This window comes from Sphaerodactylus townsendi, linkage group LG09 (genome assembly GCF_021028975.2).
Source record: "Sphaerodactylus townsendi isolate TG3544 linkage group LG09, MPM_Stown_v2.3, whole genome shotgun sequence".
NCBI lineage: Eukaryota > Metazoa > Chordata > Lepidosauria > Squamata > Sphaerodactylidae > Sphaerodactylus > Sphaerodactylus townsendi.
In genome coordinates, this window is record NC_059433.1 from 80,695,179 (window position 1) to 80,719,050 (window position 23,872).

At 40.9% G+C, this 23,872-nt stretch overlaps 1 protein-coding gene across 1 annotated transcript in view; it reads left to right on the forward strand.

The window, feature by feature from the left end:
- CSMD3 (CUB and Sushi multiple domains 3) overlaps positions 1-23,872 on the forward strand; it is a 751,931-nt gene that overhangs the window by 674,735 nt on the left and 53,324 nt on the right. Inside the window, exons 56-61 of the mRNA XM_048507427.1 lie at positions 2,168-2,341; positions 3,881-4,054; positions 6,389-6,574; positions 13,356-13,529; positions 17,995-18,177; positions 21,234-21,410. Coding sequence (XP_048363384.1) covers positions 2,168-2,341; positions 3,881-4,054; positions 6,389-6,574; positions 13,356-13,529; positions 17,995-18,177; positions 21,234-21,410 — 1,068 coding nt within the window. The remainder of the gene's footprint in view (positions 1-2,167; positions 2,342-3,880; positions 4,055-6,388; positions 6,575-13,355; positions 13,530-17,994; positions 18,178-21,233; positions 21,411-23,872) is intronic.

Sequence of the window (23,872 nt, forward strand, 5' to 3'; positions counted from 1 at the left end):
TATACCTTTTCATTATGATGGTCATGGCTATTGAAAGGAAATTACACTGCTATCAGTAAAGTAGATTACTTCCACCTATCTAATAAGATGAGGAGTCCTGTGACACAGAGTGGTAAACATCAGTACCGCAGTATGTCTGGTAAATGTCATAATGGAACATCACCCCTTGGGTCAGTAATGCCCCGGTGCTTACGCATGTCATAATACTTAGGATAATGATCCAGTGTGGTAAGTGAGGATTTGGACTGGGGAGACCTGAATTGAAATCCCATGAAGTTCAGGGTACTCTTAGGCTAAAAAAATGTCCCCTTTCAACCTAAAGTATTTTACAATATGGCTGTTCGGGGAAAGAAAATGTTGTTCCCTTATCTCCCTGGATCAAAAGCTGGGTGAAAATATGAACGGCACTATGCATTTGTCAGTCTTGATTGCAAACTTTGTACATTATTACCCAGAAAAAAAAGCCTTTTCAAATACTTCTGAGAAACTACATTTCTTATGACTATCACAGATGCTAGATTTTCCTAACCATCATCCCATTGAAGCAGGCATTAAGCCACCAGACAGTTTTAGGTCAGAACAGAAACTCAGGCACTAAAAATCAGCTGGATAGAAAAGAATTTTCTAGTCTAGATTATGAAATGAATAGAAAGAGCAGATATTCTCTTTGACATAATTCCAGAGCCAAACATAATGATCCAAAATGGCATGTTTATAACAAAAAAAAGTGATTTAGTATATGCAGCTTCCATATTACTGAACAAAATAATTTGTTCTCCCCTGCCCTGTGTGAAAATACCTTTGTCATAGAAAGTAAAAACACGAAGAAATGTCTATTGCGAGAAGACGTGTGAGAAGAGTTATCGGCCTACCAAGAAATGATCAAGAGTAACGATATTTCACATTGAGCAATAGTTATGTAACTTTTAAAATGTCTGGGTAGAATGGATCCAAACTTTAGGAAAAGAATCATTTTTTTCCCCCCAGCTAGCCCAGAGACCTGAAAATGAGAGTTTAAAATGGAAGCCCTGAAAGAGCATTAACAACAGATGGGACCATAAAATGTAGCTTTACTGTAGCTGGTGCTCTCCTGTTCCTGACAACATCATATTGGCTCTTTGAGATTCTTTTCATCACAGACATCTTAGAAAGAAAAAGGCAAAAGGGGAGAGAGATCAGTTCTAAGTCATTGAAATCCAAAAGAATTAAAGAAGCCCTGCTGGAATGGCAATGTAATAAACAGTTACCAATTATCTGTGATGATTCTATTATTGCATTGTTTAAAATCCATCTGCATCTCCCTTTTAATGCATAATGCATAATGAGGAAGCCATTCCCCAAGACATGCAGAAAGAAAGAACAGTTTCCTTGGTAATGGAAATCACTGTAAATGAAAGGGATCGCAACGGCCCCTTCTTTTTCAGAAATGCCTCCTTTCACTTACATAGTCCAGATCTTGTCTTCAGATGGAGAATCCACACACTCTCCCTTAGTTTTGGAACCCCCTCTTACATGTGTGTATATATGTATTGAGAGAGAACATGAGTTTGCATATGAGAATGTAATAGGGGACTGAAGCTGGTTTCTTGGAATATGACAAGCCCTTTTTTCCCCCTACTGAAAGGATGCACAACAGCCTTCTAAGATTTTAGGGATCTATGTCCATTTTGAACTACAAACCTGCCCCTCAGTTTCCAGCTGTTCTAAAGGTAGTGAGTGTACAGGCTGTGGGTTCACTGCTGTGAGGTAAGTGTTGTGGTGCATAAGGAGATTATTGAGATCACCGAGGCTGGATTGACATATAAACAGCTAAGAAGATTTAAATCCCAGTGGAGTCAAGAAGCTCACTGGGTAGCCTTGAATCAGATACTATCTTTTAGCTCAACATACCTTATAGCCGTGGTGGCAAACCTTTGGCACTCCAGATGTTATGGACTACAATTCCCATCAGCCCCTGCCAGCATGCCAATTGGCCATGCAAGGTTATGAGAACTATTTTATTTACTTTATTATTGTCCATCTTTTTCCCTGGAAGTATACATTCTGCCCTCATCTTCTTGGAATAAAAACAGGATCTGAATACAATAAAAAGCCAACAGTAGTAAGGATAAAAGTTCAATGTGTATGCCTTTCAAAGTCTTGTTATTATTTTTAAATCTTGTTTTAGCGGGCCATTGTGGTATTCCAGATCTCATAGTCAATGGTCAAGTAATTGGAGAAAATTATGGGTATAGAGACACTGTTGTATACCAGTGCAATCCCGGCTTCCGATTGATTGGTTCATCTGTCCGAATCTGCCAGCAAGATCACAACTGGTCTGGTCAGCTTCCATCCTGTGTGCGTAAGTAAGGATGGCAGAGGTTTGCATGATGTGTGTTCTGTTTTCTGCTAATTTGGTAAAAGGGTAGAGTTAAAATGGTCAGCTGATTATTCTATATACTGAAGGCTGATTTTTTTTAAAAAAACCTTGTTTTAGTAGATTAGACAACATCATAATTTAAAAAAAAATTAAAAACCCCTCCCCTAGCATTATATACCTTAATCTGATTCTACCTCCCCTTCATGTTGTACTGGGGAATAAAACCAGCAGCTGTTTGTTGGGCAGCCCCCCCCCCCCAAAATGATGGACTAGCTGGACACAGCGCCATGGTTGTGCCAGTCCTCTGCTCCCAAGGAGTCTTTCCAGCAATATGGGGAGGCTAAAAATGCAACCAAACCTCCCCACCACTGAAAAGCCCCCATTGGGCTTAATGGACTTATATCATCAAAAAGGGCAACAAGTTCCTGGTTGAGAATAAGCTGACTAGTATTGGCTCCTCCAATGGTCATGCCATCGACTGCCCTTGCTATGCCTTAAAAACAGGTGCAGGGGTGCAACATGTAGTGTTATGTTCCACCAATGAAAAGTGCTGTGGTGGCCACATGCAGGCAAATTTGACCTTCTGTCAGGGCAAAGGCCCTGGGCAAGGCAAATCCTCCAGTGCACCCCTGTGCTGCCCCCAAGGTGGATTCACCCCTTCCCTTTGGATAGGGTCATTGGTTACTTTAGAAAATTGGTTTTTTAAGACATTTCCTTCTAATAAATAAAAAAGTCTAATCAGCATGATACACTCCAACTAGTAATGCAGTCCTTACTGCAAAAGAGAAAGTGAGACTCTTTTTAAAAAATTTTCTATAAGCCCTTGAAATGTATCCCACAGTTCTCTCAAAGGTTTCTCACTTATAGTCCAATTCACACATTTTGGACTTCATAGGTTATGTCTTGGGGCTTCCACCCTGTGTAACAGATGTGGGTTGTTAGTTCTCCGTTTGGATCAGGAGTGGGACATGCATGTGCACATGAGCACCCCTGACAGACCAAACAGAAACTCCCCTTCTCTGGTGTTTCTGATCAGGAAATTGGGCAGGAGGCTGAAGCCCCTTCTCCATGTCACGGCCTTAGTCCGAATTTGGCACAGTTCACATGAGAACTGAATAGAACTCACACATTCACATCTGACTGTAACACAGTATGCGGTCATGTTCACAGCACCAAGAGGAGCGAAAATAAGTTGATTATTCACCAATTCTTTCTCCTCATCCCTTGGCTGTTGAACTGTATGCCACTATCTGGCAGCCATAGATGAATTTGAAGAGGAAGGGAAAGCCCTGGAAAGGTTGGCCTAAACCATGAGCTTAACCCCCCCCCCACCCCCCCGTAGCACATTTGCCTCTTTTCTGAACACCCCAGCAGATGGTTGTATATGTGTTTTGTCTTTGAGAACTTGAAAAAAAGGGATGAGACTAGGACATCTTTATTACAGCACAAAAAAGGAACCTCTGACAGTTCAGTGAAAAGTGATAACAATACTCTTCCTCTCTTGCTTGTTTCTGATGTTAGCTGTTAGCTGCGGTCATCCTGGTAGTCCAATTTATGGACGAACGAGTGGGAATGGCTTCAATTTCAATGATGTCGTGACATTCTCTTGCAACACTGGCTACGTCATGCAAGGACCAACAAAAGCCCAGTGTCAAGCAAATAGGCAATGGAGCCATCCACCACCAATTTGTAAAGGTAAGAGCTGATTCACTGGGAAGGAAGGATTCCTTTAGATGAAGGAGAATTTTTTTAAAAAATTGGATACCGTGCAGTTAATATCATACCCAGGTACTGTTTTTCAAAGCAGCTTGAAAAAAAGAAAGCAACAGGTCTTTGAAGATTGGAATTTTTTTGCTCTTCAAAAATATTGGATTTGAAAACCACCTGTGGAGTTCCCCAGGGTTTCCAGGACTTTACTATTGTTCTTCCTACTACAGCCTCTCAAACCTGAAAAAAAGACCTGCCAAACCTTTTAGAGTTACATGCAATCCTGGGGTCTACTAATTGAAGGGAGACCGACTGGATCTGAGGACTCCTGTTTTGTAAACTGAAGTCCCTTGGGCTGATGCTATTGCCTCTTTTAAGTAAATGAATTATATATCTCTTGATTATATTTTTTCCCCTTCCAACAAGAACTATAGCCTGTGGTAGATTTTAAGAAGAGTTTGGATTTATAGAAGAGTTTGGATTTATATCCCCCCTTTCTCTTCTGTAGGAGACTCAAAGGGGCTTACAATCTCCTTGCCCTTCCCCCCTCACAACAAACACCCTGTGAGGTAGGTGGGGCTGAGAGAGCTCCGAGAAGCTGTGACTAGTCCAAGGTCACCCAGCTGGCATGTGTGGGAGTGTACAGGCTAATCTGAATTTCCCAGATAAGCCTCCACAACTCAGGCAGCAGAGCGGAGAATCAAACCTGATTCTTCCAGATTAGATCCATGAGCTCTTAACCTCCTACACCACTGCTGCTTCTTAAGACAATATAGAATGTAAAAACATTCTGTATTGTAACAGTTTTATCCAATATGTTTGGTCTTTTGTTTGAAATTATGCTTTGCATTGAAACTGCAGTTGGCGTAGCTAACCTTTTAGAAAATGTATCTTACAGTGCTGGATTCTGACTCATGAAATATCTGAGAATCACTTAGAATTTTGCCTATCAAAGATAAATCACCTCAGTGCACTGGGCACAAAATTATAATATTCTATGCATTACTAGCATAAGGCACAGGGGCCCAAGGTGTGTATTGATTTACTTGCTTTTGAAAAGCTTCAACAGCCATGACATGTTAATTTATATTTTTAAAGAATGCTTTGAACACTAAAACTGATCAAGAGCATCAAATCATCCCCCCCCCCAATGAGGTTCAATTCTTCTTTATAAGGCTATGAGATTCCCACTGTTTACTGTCACAATTGGTCAAGCCTTGCTTCGGTCTGTTAAAAACAGGTAAAAATTTAAATATCTGCAACCTTGCAAATTGTTCCTGTCCCCTTTAGTAGTCTTCTTTCACAGTGACAGGAAAAATATGGCAGTAAAACAGAAAGGACAATGATAACCAGTTAAATGTGAGGGCTGTGATTGAAAAGACAGACTGCAGACAGCTGTGTTAATTCTGGAGAGCAAAACCAGATACATTTGGTTTCATTACATGGAATCCCACTCATTGAAGAAAAAAATTAACAAGGATGTGTGTTCATTTTCAAATGAGTGAAAAAAAATCATCTGGAAAGACCTTGTTTGTTAAATTCATTAGAGTCACAAAAATGAATGGGACTATCGACAAATGAATGACATTTGTTCCATTCATTTCCCCGGAACTCAGCAGTCTGATTTAGAGAGATAGATACAATCAGAGGGAGAGGACAAGAGCCAGGAAATATGAAACCGTCATTACTATATCCCATTCCTCAAAGTCAAAGAAATTCTGCAGCAGAAGACAATTGTGCTGATACTTTCTCTTTCTACAGTGTCTCCATCAATCATTGCTGGTTCAGTGGTTCAGGGATGGCTATCTTGATTCTGTATAAGCTACAGTGAATGACCCCCCAAGTTTGCCCTTTTACTGAGCTGATCCCCATAAGACATTTTGGAGTTATTCTGATGCTACACTATTTAGTGTATATACATTGCATTATTTAGTAATGCCCTAGTAAAACAATTAAAAACATATCCAGGGGTGAAGGCTAACAAATGTAATACAGAATAAAAGTGAAACAAGCAAAACTAAATACTGAAATTAAAGAGTAAAAATTCATGTTCCTAATAAGCTATGAAAATCATTCATTTAGTTACCTGTTGATGGATTTTTTTGTCAGAATGAACTTCCATTTACTTTCATGTGCACAATTGGTATCAAATCGTTTACAGCAATATCCTGATAAACCCATGAATATATTTAGAAGGTGGTAACTTAATTTAGGATTGTATGGTCAGTAACATTTCAAAAAAGTCCAAGCCCCTTTCCAAGAATGAAAATTCCTGTGTATAAAATATGCCTACTCTTCAGCTGTCTATATTTTTCTTTGCAGTGGTCAACTGTTCTGATCCAGGAATCCCGGCAAATTCTATTCGAGAAAGTAAAATTGAGCACGGAAATTTTACCTATGGTACTGTTGTTTTTTATGACTGCAATCCTGGGTATTTTTTATTTGGTTCTTCGGTTTTAGTCTGCCAGCCAAATGGTCACTGGGATAAACCTCTGCCGGAATGCATTAGTAAGTATTTTAGAAATGTGTATTTTCTTGTTAAAATAAGCAGGACAACTGTGCCTTTTTTTTCATGCAACAAAAGAATTGTGCTTGATCATCCCATGCACTGACTTATATTGGGTTTATGTCTCCCACCCCCACCCCCAGCTGTGTCAAACATCTTTTGAGATAATTCATCTTCTTGTTCCTTCCATTTTTGGGTATTCTTCCCCATCAGTTATAGTGAATGAATAATCTAATATTATCCCCCTTTATTGTAATCACTTCCCTTCTGTTTCTTCATTGAGGCCACACAATCTGTGTTGTGGAAGAAGTTCTTTGGAAACTCTTTATATATCACAGCTTTATCTCCTTCTTAGAGAAAATGTGTTTAACTGTGTTGGTAGAAAAGGGAAGAAGGCCCTTTATGGCCACCAAAAAGGTTCTTTTTGAGATTATGGGACCTGCATGGATTAAAAGAGAAGGAAGACAGCATGGTATAACCCAATCTTATCAGATCTTAAAACCTAAGAAGGGTCAAAATTTGGGAGGGAGGTCACCAAGGAAGACTCTGCAGATGAGGGCAATGGCAGACTACCTCTGCTTGTCACGTGCCTTGAAAGATCCTTGACGGGATCACCATAAGTTGGTTGTGGCTTGATGGCACTTTACAAGTTCTGACGTAATGAGGGTCAGAACTTGGAAGGGAGACCACCAAGGAAGTCTCTGTAGATGAAATCAATGACAGACTATCTTCTTGTCAATTGCCTTGAAAAATCCTTGATGGGGTCACCATAAGTTGGTTGTGACTTGATTACACTTTACACAAACATGAATAAAGAGACATGCTAGATGGAAGCTGGAGTAAAGAAGGGAAGTAAGCGAGGTTGAATGAAGAGGTTGGCTTGATAACAACCCTTTTATTGTTATATTTTAACTGTTATGCCAATAGTGATATGCCTTGGCTAGCAGGTAATCTAACCCTAACCCTTTTCAACTTTATGTGATATTTGCAGTGTCTCTTACAAACAGTCCTTATTGTTGTTTTTAAAATCTATCGGTTGGATCTTATGCTCTCTCAGTACTTGGTGAAACTTTCCTGTCTTCCCCATCTGTCCATAAGCATCTGTAGCACCCAAAATTCTGCTCTGAGCATAGTGGATTGGTGAACCCTTAGGAACTACATGGGAGGGCTATAGAGGTCTGCAATGGAAAGGAAAAAAAATCATTGTACATATGGTGTAACTGGAAGTGTCCCTTGAACAGACAGAATGAGGGTCCAACACCACCTATTCTCTTAATCCATCTTTATTCAATTCCTCTCCTCAAATTACTCATTATCCAAATCCAACAACCCATTTACTTCCATTTTAAAATATTGGAGTCAGTTTCTAATCAATTCTATTTTGATAAAAGAAATATTTGAAGAAAGATGGAGAAGGAAAAGGGATTCTGAAAAATGTCAGAATCTCTTTCTGTGGGTGCTCAGAGACAGGGAATGTCTTCCTAAACCTTCCTAACTTCCTGCTGCTGCACTACCCTCTGGTATGTAACATAAAACTATCGAAAGGGCTAAAGCTACCAAAAGGTCATTGACATTTCTACAAAGAGGAATGGAAGATAAATGTATCTCTTAAATGAGAAACAAAGGCCCAATCCCCACTGAGAATTAAAGACAGATACAACCAATATTCAAAAGAAACGAAACCATTTAATTGAGGTTCCTCCCTCCCCATCGCAGCATCTTTCTAGTGAAGACATCAATGTCTATCACGGATTCAAACAATGTGACAATCCCCACGCACACACAATTGGCTCGGTGGGTCTGTTCTGATTGGCTGTCGTGTTGGGGTGGGGTGGGAACTTAAAAAAAATTGGTGCGAAGCCACGTTGTTACGTAAGCACGTAGATGCACACGCACAGTCTCCCCGCCTATTTCGCTATTCGTGACTGTGTGGTTTTGCCATTATAAATATTTCTCTGTGTGGCCGCGTTGGCACATAAGGTTGCAGTTTACACAGTTTACACTTGGCACAGAAGGCTAATCTCTGTTTACACATGCTGTGTAAACTGCAATGGCAGACTACCTCTGCTTGTCACGTGCCTTGAAAGTTGCCCAGCATGTCGTGCGTGTGCACGTTAGTTGTTTCGCTTCTCGTACTCTCGTTTTCACATAGCCTCCGCTGGCGCAAAACAAAAAAAAAGCCTGCATGCACATCGCACACAGCCCGCCATGCTGTGATTGGCTGGAAGGCTCCACGTCACTCCCTATGGTGGAAAAAACAAATGTAGGCTCATTCCGCACATGCAGAGTAATGCACTTTCAAACTGCTTTCAGTGCTCTTTGAAGCTGTGCGGAATGGCAAAATCCACTTGCAAACAGTTGTGGAAGTGGTTTGAAAACACATTATTTTGCGTGTGCAGAAGGGGCCGAAGATTCAATCCTTAATCCTCCCCTCCGATCTTGCTTCAATGTGTGTGTTTTTTTAAAAGGTGCACTTACATGCAGGTTCTGAAAAAAAAACATGTGATAAGAGGGAGAGGAAGCACCAGAACTGGGATGAATCCGTATTTGGCGATTAGGCAGTGGGGAGATCTCGATGAAACCTGGATATTTCACATGAGTATCACGTGCTATACTGTCAGTGGAGATTTGCCCAAAGAGCATAAAGAAATGGCTCTATCTACATAAACAAATTCAGGGGGGAAAAACATTTGCCTCCCTCTTATCAATGCTCTTTCTCCTTTCCCTTTTGCAGTTTTTCTTGATCCCTTGTATTGCAGGGGAGACTAGAACCTGAATACCAGCTGATCTCATGATCAGATGTGAGTTGGCTTTTGGCCAGCAGGAGACTGTAAACTTATTTGGCTGGCATTTGAGTTGTTCAGTCCAATCCAAACATATCAGTGTTGAGCTCACAATCTGATTGTGAATGTCAAAGTGTCACAGATGAGCAGGTTCACTGAGAAATTTGTGCCATCCCTATTCGCCACTATTCTTCAGCTCAGTTAAAAAAGTAGTGAAGGCTTTTCCCAATTGAGTGAAAAGTCAAAGGAAAACGACTGTTTAAAGCAAGGGTCTTCAAACTATGGCCCTCCAGATGTTCATGGACTACAATTCCCATCAGCCCCTGCCAGCATGGCCAGGTGGCAGGGCTAATGGGAATTGTAGTCCATGAACATCTGGAGGGCCATAGTTTGAAGATCCCTGGTTTAAAGCAATGGTGTCCAACTCTGACCCTCCAGATGATAATGGAGTATGATCCCCATCAGTCTCCCACTGATACCTCAAGTCCATTTTTAAAACTTCTATTCTAGGATTTCACATGTAAATATCATGTGTCCTTTGTGGTCTCGCTTTAATTCTTCATTCCAGTAGATATACTATTCCAAAACCTTTAGTTACAGAGATCTGTGTTTAAAGCGTTGCTCGGTAGATGAGATGTGGTTTAGCACTGTGAGATAGGGTGAACTAAAAGTCCCTCTACCGTGTGATGCATTTCTGTTGTCTAAAAACAGGTGAGCTGAAACTGATAATTATTGCCAATTAAATCCTTACTTTTCTAGCACGGAAGACTGGTTCGATCAAAGCTTCAGCAACACATTCATTGACTTCCATGCAGTCATTATGTTCTGCCCCCTCTATTTTTTTTCCTTCTCAAGGCACCATGACAGAAAAAAAGCAATATTAATGTTCATTTTGTACGGTTCGGCACTGTTACGTCCCAATTTATGAAATTCTATTTACAATTAATCTTGATGATCTGTCTCTGGAATCTATGAAACTGCTTTGAAAACACCCAGCTTGAAGATTCATTTCAGAATGTATCACAATATATTTGTGGCAGACAAACTAAAGACACATGGCATAATTTTTATGGAATTTGCTGTCACAAGATTTAGGGATGGGGTAATGCCCAGTGGCTTGGAAATCCAAGAAATCAATGGAATGTAGGTCTATCAGCAGCTATTATTTGAAAGCTATTCTGCCTGTTTTTAGAGGCAGGGTGCTTTTCTTCCCAAATACTATATCATGGAGACAACCACAGGGGAGAACTATTAGCTTTATCCCCAGCGTATAGCATTTTCTGAGGCATTTTTCTGGGCACTGTTGAAAGCAGAATGCTGGAGTAAATGAAACCTTGCACTGATTCAGCATGGCATCCCCCCCCCCTTGCCCCCAACTGGAATGATCCCTGCACACTCATACAACTAGTACTCCATTATTTACAGCTGACATGTTTAACTGAACCTCCCTTTTAAATTTCTGTAATAATTTTACTTCAGGAAAGCATATATTAGTCTCCTGTCAACCAGCAACTTCTAAAGTAGGGATCCCCAGCTTGGTGATCAGGGACACCATCAGGGGCATAATGAGGCAGCCCTGGGCAAACTGTAGCCCTGGGCAAAACCTGAGTTGGATGCCTCTCCCCCATGGGCGGCCACTCCACCATGACCTTTTGTTTTGCACCAAGACATTGGTGCCTGCAGGGGGTGCCTTTTTAGACATATCAGCACCATAATTTCAGCATATCATCAGGAGACTGTCCTTATGCTACCCCCCAAGTTTGGTGAGGTTTGGTTCAAGGAGTCCAAGGTTATGGACTCCCAAAGGGGGTGCCCCATCCCCCATTGTTTCAAATGGGAGCTAATAGGAGATGGGGGCTACAGTTTTGAGGGTCCATAACTTTGCCCCCCCTGAACCAAACTGCACCAAACCTGGGGGGTATCATCAGGGCAGTCTCCTGATGAGACCCTGAAAGCTTTGAGACTGTGCCTTCAGAAATCCCCCCCCCCCAGCCTGCAACCCCCATGGACAGCAATACAGAAAACTCAATGCAGAAGAAAGATTCTTGGGCAAATTTCTGGGATGTTCCTGCAAGGGGCGCATTTTTTGATGTATCAGCACCAAAATTTCAGGGTATCATCTGGAGACTGTCATGATGGCACCAACAAATTTTGGTGCAGTTTGGTTTAGGGGGTCCAAAGTTATGGACCCTCAAAGGGGGTGCCCCATCTCCCATTCTTTGCTAAGGAGATGGGGGCTACCCTTTGAGGGTCCATAACTTTGGACCCCCTGAACCAAACTGCACCAAACTTGGGGGGTACCATCATCTCCAGATGATACCCTGAAATTTTGGTGCCGATACATCCAAAAATGCACCCCCTACAGGAACATCCTAGAAATTTGCCCAAGAATCTTTGTTCTTCATTGAGTTTTCTGCATTGCTGTCAATGGGGGTTGCAGGCTGTGGGAGGCACATTTCTGAAGGCACAGTCTCAAAACTTTCAGGGTCTCATCTGGAGACTGCCATAATGATACCCCCCAAGTTTGGTGCAGTTTGGTTCAGGGGGGCCAATGTTATGGACCCTCAAAACTGTAGCCCCCATCTCCTATTAGCTCCCATTGGAAACAATGGGGGATAGGGGCACCCTCTTTGGGAGTCCATAACTTTGGACTCCCTGAACCAAACCTCACCAAACTTGGGGGGTAGCATAAGGACAGTCTCCTGATGATACGCTGAAATTTTGGTGCCACTAGCCCAGGGGTAGGGAACCTGCAGCTCTCCAGATGTTCAGGAACTACAATTCCCATCAGCCCCTACCAGCATGGCCAATTGGCCATGCTGACAGAGGCTGATGGGAATTGTAGTTCCTGAACATCTGGAGAGCTGCAGGTTCCCTACCCCTGCACTAGCCTAAAAACTGTGCCCCCTGCAGGCCAAAAATGGAAAACCACGAAAATACCCAAAAACGAACCCAGCATTTTGATGCCCCCCACAAGGTGATGACCTGGGCAGCTGCCCACCTTGCCCAATGGGCATTACACCAGTGGACACCATGGTGCCTGCTGACACCTTTTCGGGCATCCTCCAAGTGTTTTTGGGAAATGGTTGGAGTCAGGTGGGGAAGCTGTGTGTAAACAAGGAACTATTTTAAACAATATGTTTATTGCAAAGGACACTGTGAAGCAGAGCTTCTGCCAAAAATTGTGAAGAGTTACCATTAGAGTTATGCATAATCTCACCTCCTGGCATTTTGTGGTTGGTTCACCCTACAGTGGTAGCCATTTTGTAGCAGGGTGGCTATTCTTCCTGGGGCAACCATTTTGTGTTTGTGCTCACCAAAGACTCCTGCAGGCTTATGCTCGCAGAAATGCCCCGGGGCACTTACCTTGGTAGAGGAGCAAATCCACTGGCGTCTAGGCTTATGTTGGCATTGCCACTCTGCCAGCTGTGTTAACATGGTGGGGGGATTTCGGGGGGGGGCAACCTTAGTCAGCCTCCAAAGCCTGATCGGGCCCCGTGCACTAGCAGAATCACTACCAGAGATATGCCAAGGCTTTTGTGGCATATTTCTATTCACCCCTATGAAGGAATGTGAGGCGAGTCTCCTTTTTAAACTCTTGGGGGTAGGGATCCTACACCACAGGACAGCTCTTTGGAACAGATGGAGCAGCGCCAAAGGAGTGCTGTCCCTGGCCACCTGACAGTCTGGATTGCGCTGTATTACCTGAAATATTTCTTTTTCTGACATTGCTACTTTCCTTGCACCCCTGCTGTAGCCCAGGCAAGATAGTCATGTCTGATAAATACACACATAAACATGGACATACATATATAACCAACAATTGCTTTTTAAAAATTCAAATCAGGCAAGACACAGGTAAGGAGGGCACAGTGTAAGTAAAAAAGTTCATGTCAAGTAAAGAATGCCACCCCCCCACACACACACACACACCAGTGATAGCAAATGGAAGAATTTAGATTATAACATAATTTTTATCTCCAATATTTATGTATCGTAGTGATTGATTGTGGTCATCCTGGCATTCCTCCCAATGTGATTCTGTCTGGCGAAAAATATACATTTGGTTCCACTGTTCGTTACTCCTGTACGGGAAGACGCTCACTAATAGGACAACCAACTCGGACGTGCCAGTTAAATGGACACTGGAGTGGATCTATGCCCCATTGCTCAGGTACCACTTTTGAAGTATGTAAATGGGCTTTTGAATGCAATTCTAAGTTTCTGTTAGTTGTAGCTGCAATTGATTTGGCTTTCTAGGAAACTGAAAATTAAACCCCACATATTTAAATTTAATATATTTGTGTGTGTGTGTGTGTGTGTGCGTGTGCGTGTGCGCGTGTGCGTGTGCGTGTGTGTGTGCGTGTGTGTGTAAAATTACAGTTTATATATTTGAGAACCAGTGCAGTATAGTGGTTAAGAGTGTTGGAGTAGCGATATGGAAGATCTGTGTTCAAACCTCCACTCATGTCTTTGAAGCTTGCTGAGCCAGTCATGCTCTCTCAGCCTAATCTACCTCACCGGATTATTGTGAAGATAAAATGGCAAAGACACTGGAAACCACTTTGGGACCCATTGGGAAGAATGGTGGGGCATAATAAATTAAAGAAGTAAATGAATAAAATATTTATATCCAAAGCTATGTTCTACTTTATGCCTGCAAGGAATGCCAATTTGAGAAATGTTTTTTTCATAATTTTGAAAATGAAAAATAGACACAGAGTAAGAGAGATCAACTGGCTAGTTAGTGATGAATATCTACATTAAATGCTACTTGCATATTACTGAGAAGGAAGTTGAGTTCCATAAGGAGTGTTTCTGCATCAGGATTTCCTTTTGTTGACTTGGTTTTGTTAACATGCAGAATTACTGTTAGATACAATTACCATGGACTGATGTGCACTTTGTGTTTTGAGTTCATTCTGCACAATATCCCAGGTATTTTATTTTCCTTAAAGAACAGCATTTAGTGGAAAGGGACTTTCAGTGTCATATTGAAAATATTTCAACATGTTCACCTTTTAAGGTGTAGCATTCACAAAACAGAAGTCACCCTTGTGTAGGATATAATAAAGCATTTGTGTAAAATTTGTCTGTGACACTGCAGATCACATACCAGTGAGCAAGAAACAAAACCCCAGATAGGGTTATGCCAGGGGTAGGGGCCAATTGGCCATGCTGGTAGGGGCTGATGGGAATTGTAGTTCCTGAACATCTGGAGAGCCGCAGGTTCCCTACCCCTGGGTTATGCAAATAAAAGAATAGGACTATCCTGATAGGATTCTTAATCATTCTCAGTGCCATGGGTCAATAAGGACAAGGAGAAACCATTACTTTCATGAATGCACGGAGCTATCCCTTTTCAAAAGTTACCAGAAAACACATGCACAATCCACGCAGAGTGTACACTTGATTGTTCTTTGTATCTAGGTTTAATAATTCTCATATTATAGTCAATGCATATGCAGCTGAACATGTCATAAAAATCCCTCATTACTGCAGGTCCTGTTTTCGTTTCCTTCTTAAACGGAATATGTGTGGGCTCTTTCGTACAAACAGATGTGTGTGCTGATTGTTGTGGGTTTTCCAAGCTGTGTGTCTGTTACACTGTGTAACAGCCCGGGAAACCCACAACAACCAGTTGAATCCAGCCGTGAAAACCTTCGACAATACAGATGTATGTGCATTTAGTATAACATCTGAGCATGTCTAATAGGGTCAATACTGTCTACTCTGATTGCAGCAGCTTTCCAGAGTTTTAGGCAAATATCTTTCACATCAGCTACTGCCTGTTCCTTTTAACAGATTCTGGACAAAGAACCTGGGTCCTTCTAAACGCAAAGCAGCTTTCTGCCACTAAACCCATGACAGTGCACTTTCATCCCAGTGGTGACCCTGAATATATCAATTTGCTTTCCTCCACATAAGTGAATGGTTGCTATTAATTCCCAAAGTGAAATTTGAATTGCATCAGAGAGATACACTGGCTCCCTGCCCACTGAGCACAGAGATGCTTTAGTATACCAGTCCTCCTTACATATGAATTACCCATTTATAACAATGGGTATTTTTCTAATATTCCAGAAGGAAAAAAAAAAATAAAAGTAGACTCTGACATATTTGTTGAAAAAACAGCTGAAAAATTCTTCACATGTGTCTGTCAGACTCCTGTCTTCCCATTCTGTCATTACAAAATTAGTAGTCCTGAGCCAGTTGCTCACATGTCTTTAAAACCCATCATAAAAATGTGATTAGGAGACATTCTCTCAGCTGAATGTGAGCTAAGAAATATTTGATGTCCTCCGGAACATTTCCCAATCATATATAATGCTCCCTCTCTAAAACAACAACAACCCTATGATCCACTATTTTTTTTTCCAATGTGGAGAATAGTAAACATAATCCACAGTCTGTCTGTTTACAAATTTTGAGTTTCAAGTTCATAGTTTGCATTTTGGCTGGAATATTTTGCGACTTAATTTGAACCTCACCTACCAAGATCATTACTTCTATCGTGCTAAACGTAAATTATAGATTTTGTGCCATTGAAAAGCATCACTTCTATGCTTTCTTTCTGAAATACTTCCTTTGCGTGCTTTCATCTACATTGTGCTTATAAAAAGACAGACATAAATCTGTTCATTAAAAAAGTTAGTGGAAAGACTTTCCTTAAGTGCTTTTGTAATATAAAATGACTGACTCGAGGGCAGACAGTAACCTTGCTAATCTTTACATTCAGGCCTCCTCCTGGCTCTGTAATTGAGCCAATTTGACTTACTAATAAAATTCCAATACTAGCAACACAATTATAGCATCTGCACAATTCTACTCTTTCCTTGTACAGTTCAGAATCTAAGCAGAGCTGGCCCTGGTTAGTATTTGGATGGACAACCTCCAAGGAATACCAGGGTTGTGACATGGAGGCAGCCAATGGTGAACCATGGTGGATTCCGCACAGCATAAATATAATATCTTTAGCACATTATAAAAAGATCCATTTTGGGATTTTGTGTTCCCACAGCATGAACACAACTATTGCCGACCAAAATGGATCTTTCTTTTCCTGCCTGCTGCATGGAGCTCTTGTCAGTTTCACAGAGGTGCCCACCATTTTGGGTGCTGCAGGAAATTTTCCATAGAGATTCCTCACAGAGGTTTCCTCTGCTTTCTGTTCATCCATTTGCTATTTCTCTGTCATAAGTAGGTGAAATGAGTGTTATTTAGCCACTATAATACGTCCCTTGTTTCTGTATTTTAAATAGTGTGCTTTACTCTGGGCAATGCAGGTTAATTTATTATAAATATGTGTGTACTAGCAGGGCACCTGTGCTTCGCTACACATACTTCATCACAGGCTCTCTATGATTTTCAGGGTGACATTCAACATCACAGCCTGTCTGTGAATTTCGGGGGGACATTCAGCATACTTCATCACAGCCTCTCTATTAACTTTGGGGTGACATTCAGTATACCTCATAACAGCCTATCTGTGAACTTCAGGGTGACATTCAGCATACCTCATCACAGCCTCTCTATTAACTTTGGGGTGACATTCAGCATACCTCATCACAGCCTGTCTGTGAACTTCGGGGTGATATTCAGCATACTTTTTCAAAGCCTCTTTATGAACATCTGGGGGTTTTTGCATATTTTGCAGCAGCTTCCTGTAGTTGTCTTTTTCTAACCGAATCAGTAAATCGCTTTCTGTGTTTAATCCCTCTCCTCCCTTTAGCTGTTTCAACAGAAGGAACAGGTTCGTATGCGGTGAGGAGGTCGGTGGTAGAATCCAGTTGGGCCACCATTGGCTCAATTGTGCTTGTTGTTTGGTGGGCATTATCAGAACTTGTCGATTCGACACATGGAAGTAGAGCATCAAAGTGCCCTTCATTAAAATCTCCTGTGAAACAAATCATTTATACTCCCTGTACTGCATCCTTTAGCTTGGCAAGCAAGTTTTTAACTGTCACCTTTAAAATGTTCGTGGATGGCCAGAGTTCAACAGTAAATGTGTAATAAGTAAAACTGGATATTTTGAAAAATCCTTTCTTAGTGAGCACCTAAACCACATAATGAACCGGTGTGCCAAATTTCAACTTTGTAGGTTAGGGGGTGTTTGAGTTCTTTTGATGAGTCAGTCAGTCAGTCAGTGGTATTTCGCGTTTATAGATATAGATTGACTGTCCTACATAATATTGATGCTACTCCTATCTAGTCTAGCCTAGCCGTTGACTAAATGGAGAATTAGATCTTCCACAGTGTGCTGGAACAAAGTGAGTTCTGGAGTCAGTTTATTTTTAATTGCTATACACTATAAGAAAAGACCAGACACTAGTTACACATTCTGATTGAAACAGAATATTCTTTATTATGGCATCTTTCTTGATCTTCATACTTGTGGAGACATAATTAGATGCTTCACATTTAAAGTTCAAAAGAAAACGTAAATATGTAGAGTTTCTGTGTGCTTTTTCATAGTGCCTTTTAATGTTGCATTGATTACAAAACTGTTTCGCAACATGTTATCATTTATGGTTGCATATGCACTCCGTTTCTGTTGATGCATTATCATAAGTATACATGAGTGTAATCCATCCAGTTTTGTATGCCCTCTGAAATAATCCCTCTATTGGAAATTCTAGGTGATAATGCAGGATCTTGTGGGGATCCAGGAATCCCAGGTCATGGTTCAAGAGAAGTAAGCAATTTTAGAATTAAAAGCACTGCACAGTTCTCTTGTGAGCTTGGTTACATCCTTCATGGATCAGAGGAAAGGACATGCCTAGCAAATGGAAGTTGGACAGGAAGACAACCAGAATGTAAAGGTAATTAATTCACTACAGATCTTGTGGCTCAAAGTATTAATCACCACATAATTGTAGAGATTTGGTACTAGGTATCTCCTGGTGCTTGGTTGGCATTTCCTTGCCCCCAGCTTGGTTGGCATTTCCTTGCCCTGGTGCTTGGTTGGCATTTCCTTGCTGTGCTGATTACTATACTTGTATTGACATCATAATGTCATAATACTGGATTATCCCCTTCCTGCCATGTGATGGTGATTTCTCTTTCTTCCTGCTTAGAGTGTCTGGAAAGATTAACAATCACTGGTCCACACTGTGGCATAACAGGCCTGCTCGGACCTGCAGACCATTTTCAATCTCTTACCTTCTCCCAGAGGTTCCCAGCTCGTCCTAGAGGGACTTCTCTCTTTCTCTCCTGGGTTAACTGCTGCTACCACCTGACCTTCGTATGAATTGCCCACTGGGGAAAATCAGGACCCCTCTAGCTTCCTTTCCAACTCTGAGGCCTTGCCTCTGTGTCTCCCATTTTCTCACTCATGGGTACCACATGGATGACTTCCTGCCTGGGGTGCCTCTGGAGGAATAGTTGCTTGCCACCAGCCAGCCTTTCCGCCTCCTGGTACCCCGTTTTTAAAATAGCATGTTCAAAACGGTGGAGATCTACATGATACAGAGAACTGCTACCAGTATCCAAAGTTTGTATTAAAAGGAAAATGTTTATAAGGCTACTCTTAGCACTGCACCAGATTGAGTAAGGGATTAAAAAAATGAGACACAATTCCTCTGTCCCTTTTTCTACACATGTCCTATCAGTCGTTAGACTATTACTTAAGCTTAGTTGTTAGAATATTACTTGTTATTTGAATATAGTAATATATATAGAGAGAGAATATAGTAATATATATATATATATATATATATATATATATATATATATATATATATATATATATATATATATAGAATATTACTTGCAGTTGTTAGAATATTACTTAAGCTTAGAATGTTACAGATCTCACCAAGTTCCCATTACCTGGAAGATATAGACTGCTGCTACCACCTTCGTATGAATTGCCCACTGGGGAAAATCAGGACCCTCTAGCTTCCTTTCCAACTCTGTGTTTATTTTAAATGGGTTTTAATTGTATGTTATTTAATTATGTTGTTCACTGCCCAGAGCCCTTTAAGGGTAGGGCAGTATAAAAAACTCATAAATAAATAAATAAATAAATAAATAAAGAAAGAAAGAAAGAAAGAAAGAAAGAAAGAAAGAAAGAAAGAAAGAAAGAAAGAAAGAAAGAAAGAAAGAAAGAAAGAAAGAAAGAAAGAGTGGGATGGCACATGCTTAAAATGATTGCCTCCCCCAGACCACAGGCAAGAACTCTATCCTCTCTTATGGTCACAGCCAGAAGAGCCCTTCCTCCTTGATCTCAGGAGTTTTATTCAGTTTCTTTCTCCACCCACTGACTAAAAGTCTGTTTGGGTCAAAGAACTTTTTCCTTGAGTTTCTTCCTGAGTCCTTTCTAGCCTTTTGGAACCTTTAGATCTCTTGGATGGGGGGGGGACTTTAATCATCCCATTGTCTCTTGCTACCTCTATTAGCATTTCTATAAACAGTGGCTGAGGTGAGACAGGCAAGCAAATGAAATGACTTCCTGCCCAGAGGAAAAAAATAGAGGAAGGCTCATTCCGCACATGCAGAATAATGCACTTTCAAACTGCTTTCAGTGCTCTTTGAAGCTGTGCGGAATAGCAAAATCCACTTGCAAACAGTTGTGAAAGTGGTTTGAAAATGCATTATTTTGCATGTGCGGAAGGGGCCGAAGAACAGTTTAAAATGCCCCTTCAAAACTCAATGGAAAAAAGCCATTTCTTCACACATACAAACCCAGTAGTTATTAAAAGCTTTGGTTCCTGCCTTAGTTATAATTTGGTTCAAAACTAACATTGCCAGAAAGAGAACTTAATAACTTTAAATAACCACAGATAAGTAGAAAGAAGATTGCACTGTAATAAAAGGAAGCGAGTAAAAGGAAAGATTGGGATTTTGAGGACATAAATGTCATGCTGGCCACTGACTGTGGACTAGTGTTTCAAACTGACTATGGTTTTTTGAAATAAAATTACTATATGAAGGAAGAGTGGAGTGAAGGATACATGAATTCTGATATTAGGCTGTGGCCTGTATTTGCAAATATCCATCAAGGCAGGATCACTCATTAAAAGTGACTATTTGCTTGTAAGAAGGATTTTGGTACTAGGTATATTTTGGTATATGATACACAGTATTCTCTCATAGCCTTTTGTTGAGCCTGGAGGTTACATTTTTGTATTCTTTTCACCAGAGCAACAAAATATCACAGAACATAATCTATGGCTAAATAATATGCAATAATTAAACTAATAAAAATAAAAGTATTTGTTTTTCTCAACGTTTTGTACAAATATATCAGTGTGCAGGAGAGAGTTGTTTTTCAGGAAAGTACAACCTGGCATCAAAATTTCACTTAAAGTTTCATTTGAAACAGATTTTGAGGCTCCTTCTCAGATGAAAAACCTGGACTAGTAAAGGAAATCTTAGAGTTACGTTAGAGTTAGAGGCTCATTCCGCACATGCAGAATAATGCACTTTCAAACTGCTTTCAGTGCTCTTTGAAGCTGTGCAGAATGGCAAAATCCACTTGCAAACGGTTGTGAAAGTGGTTTGAAAACACATTATTTTGTGTGTGCGGAAGGGGCCAGAGTTATTTCTCGGGGGGGGGGGGGTGATTAGTTGGCCATGATATCAGATCCCATCCAAACCAATATCAAAATGAACCAAGTAGCTCTTCCACAGACAGATGCTGACAGGAAAGTGTTTCCGCTATATTCATATTGGTTTCTAGTTCTGTAATGAAGATTTTGGAAAGAAGCCCAAAATTTTTGATGAGACTTTGACCATATTTCTTAAGAGGATTTGCCTGTCTCTGCTTTGAAAAATGTTTAGTCTAATTCCCTCTTAAAATCATGGGAACAGTATTTGCAGCTTGTTTAAATCATACTTCGCTGACTTTCCTCTATTTCTGTATTTGACTTTCTAGCTGTGCAGTGTGGCAACCCTGGAACCACTGCCAATGGGAAGGTTTTTCGGATAGATGGCGTAACGTTCGCTAGTTCTGTAATCTATTCCTGCATGGAAGGCTATATTCTGACTGGATCTTCTGTGAGACAGTGTACTGCCAATGGAACATGGTCTGGCTCCTTGCCCAATTGCACAAGTATGTTTTGATTAAAAATACTTATTTTTTTACAACAAAATTTGCAGTGCAATCCTGAGGTGGGGGTAGAAACTTCCCAGACAGTATGACCCCAGTGCCAGTGTAAACATAATCGCAGAGGCACTTATGCTGGTGCAAGGGAGCTATGTGGCATCATAATGCCCAGTGCCAGTGACATCACAGCTCCAGTGATCCTCCAGCATAACATCTTATTTCAGTGTAAAAGGGGGTGTTCCCAAGTGGTGGGGTCAGGTTTAGTCAGCCTCCTGAGGTCTTTAGGCTTGGGGGTGCCCCATTTGCCAGCAAAATCAGTGGCACTGCCCATTGATTTTCATAGGCCGCTTACATGGGGGAAGGAACAGCATCACTTTTGGATTACTTTCCTCAGTGCTGCAAACCTCTGAGGAAGTGGCGCAGCTGCACTGTGGCTATGCCATCCCCGGCCATGTTGCATCTCTCCCCCCTGCCCTGAATTGTACTGTAAATTGCACCAGTCAATCAGGATGACTGTTATACAAAAATTTCATTGTGGTCTTTTGCTAGTACATGATAAGGGAGAAATAAGAAAAACAATAATGAATTTTTAAAAATACGGAGAAAAACCAGGCTAAGGGGGCTAGAAAGGAATTTGTTTCAAATGCACAAAGAAGACCCATATTTTCTTGCCAAGATAGTGCTTATTTTTAGCTAGTTAGTTTACAGATGAATTTTCAGTGACTTGCAGTGCAATCTTTAGGAAAGTTACTACAGTCTAAAAACCATTAATTTCATAGGATTGTGCTTTAATTTAATAGGATTATGCTGTTAAAATGCCAAGGCCATTTAGATGAAAGCTCCAAGAAATCTTGGGTTTAAAGGAAAGAATTTTGCAAATGACTTTGATCTTTTTTTAATGGTTTCTTAATTATTAATTATACAATTGTTGATGTGGGTTTTTTCCCCAGTCAGAACAATCAACTGGAAAAACAGTAAATATGATAGGCAAAAACAATCATAAATCAGCAGTCAAAAATTCAATGGAAACCTAATGAATTTTGGGGAACAGATATGAAAGGGGGATGAACAAACTTGTTGATCTCTGAAGGAATGAACATTCATAGGGTTATACATCTGTGTTGTAAATATCTTCTACCAGTGAATAATTCCATTGACACAAAGATCACATGGTGGCTTAAGAGACATGAGTAGCAGAATGAAGAAGTCATTACATAATGTTTCCTAATTCATCTTGAGCCCATCGTACATTTTAGATGTGTACAACATAGCCCCTTTTCAAGTGACATTTTACATTTAACCCAAGTACACACTGAGACATTTTACATTTAAGTCCAAGTATACACTAAGAATGCCTAGGGCAGGAAGCCTTGATAGAGGCCACTGGCATGGCCATTTTGGATGCTTGATGCAACAAATGCCAACCTTGTTCAGTGTTCAGGAGTGTTCAGGAGTGTTCAGTGTTCAGGACTCCTGTACTATGGGTTATATGGGGTGCTGTGTGGTTTCCGGGCTGTATGGCCGTGTTCTAGCAGCATTCTCTCCTGACGTTTCGCCTGCATCTGTGGCTGGCATCTTCAGAGGATCTGATGTTATGTGGCTTATGGGTTATGTGGCTTCCTTATAACCATGTAAACCATTCTCGTCCCAATCACATACTTTCTTGCACAGAAGAAAGTCATTTAAAGCATCAGATTACCATTTTTTCTGAGTAACAAAAAAAACCAAGTGAGAAACATTGCTCAGACCTCATGAATTTGTACCGTATAAATCCTTATACACAAAAGTTTGATATCACCTCTGTTTTCTGTAGAAGCACGATCAATGTGCTGATGCAAGGCATTGTCAAAGGCTTTCCCAGCTGGAATGAACTGGCTGTTGTGGATTTTCTGGGCTGTCTGGGTGTGGTCTGGTGGTTTTAGCTCCTAACATTTCACCTGCATCTGTGGCTGGCATCTTTATTTGTTTGTTTGTTGGTTGGTTGGTTGGTTAAACTTATATACCGCCCTCCCCCGAAGGGCTCAGAGGCATGTCACATTAAAATGTGTTTCCATGGCACAGTGTGGACTGATTTGTGTACTTGAGTTTCTGTGTTGTCCTCCTCCAACCGATACCCAACGACAAAGATCGCTCCGCACACTGCCACAGAGGGAAACACATCTCACCATGACATGCCTCTGAAGATGCTAACCACAAATGCAGGCAAGACATTAGTAGCTGAAACCACCAAGCCACAGCCATACAGCCCAGAAAACCCACAACAGCCAGCTAATACAAGGCCTTTAAGGAATTATAGATTATGGGGTTTTTTTTACAACTAAATAGTGTACAAATTTAATATTTCTCCTAGATAGTGTTTGCATTTGTTTTCTGAAGATGGGAATATTTGTATAATCAGCAATTAATTCTGGTGTGTTCCTACATGGCGGGGGGTTGGACTTGATGACCCTTGTGGTCTCTTCCAACTA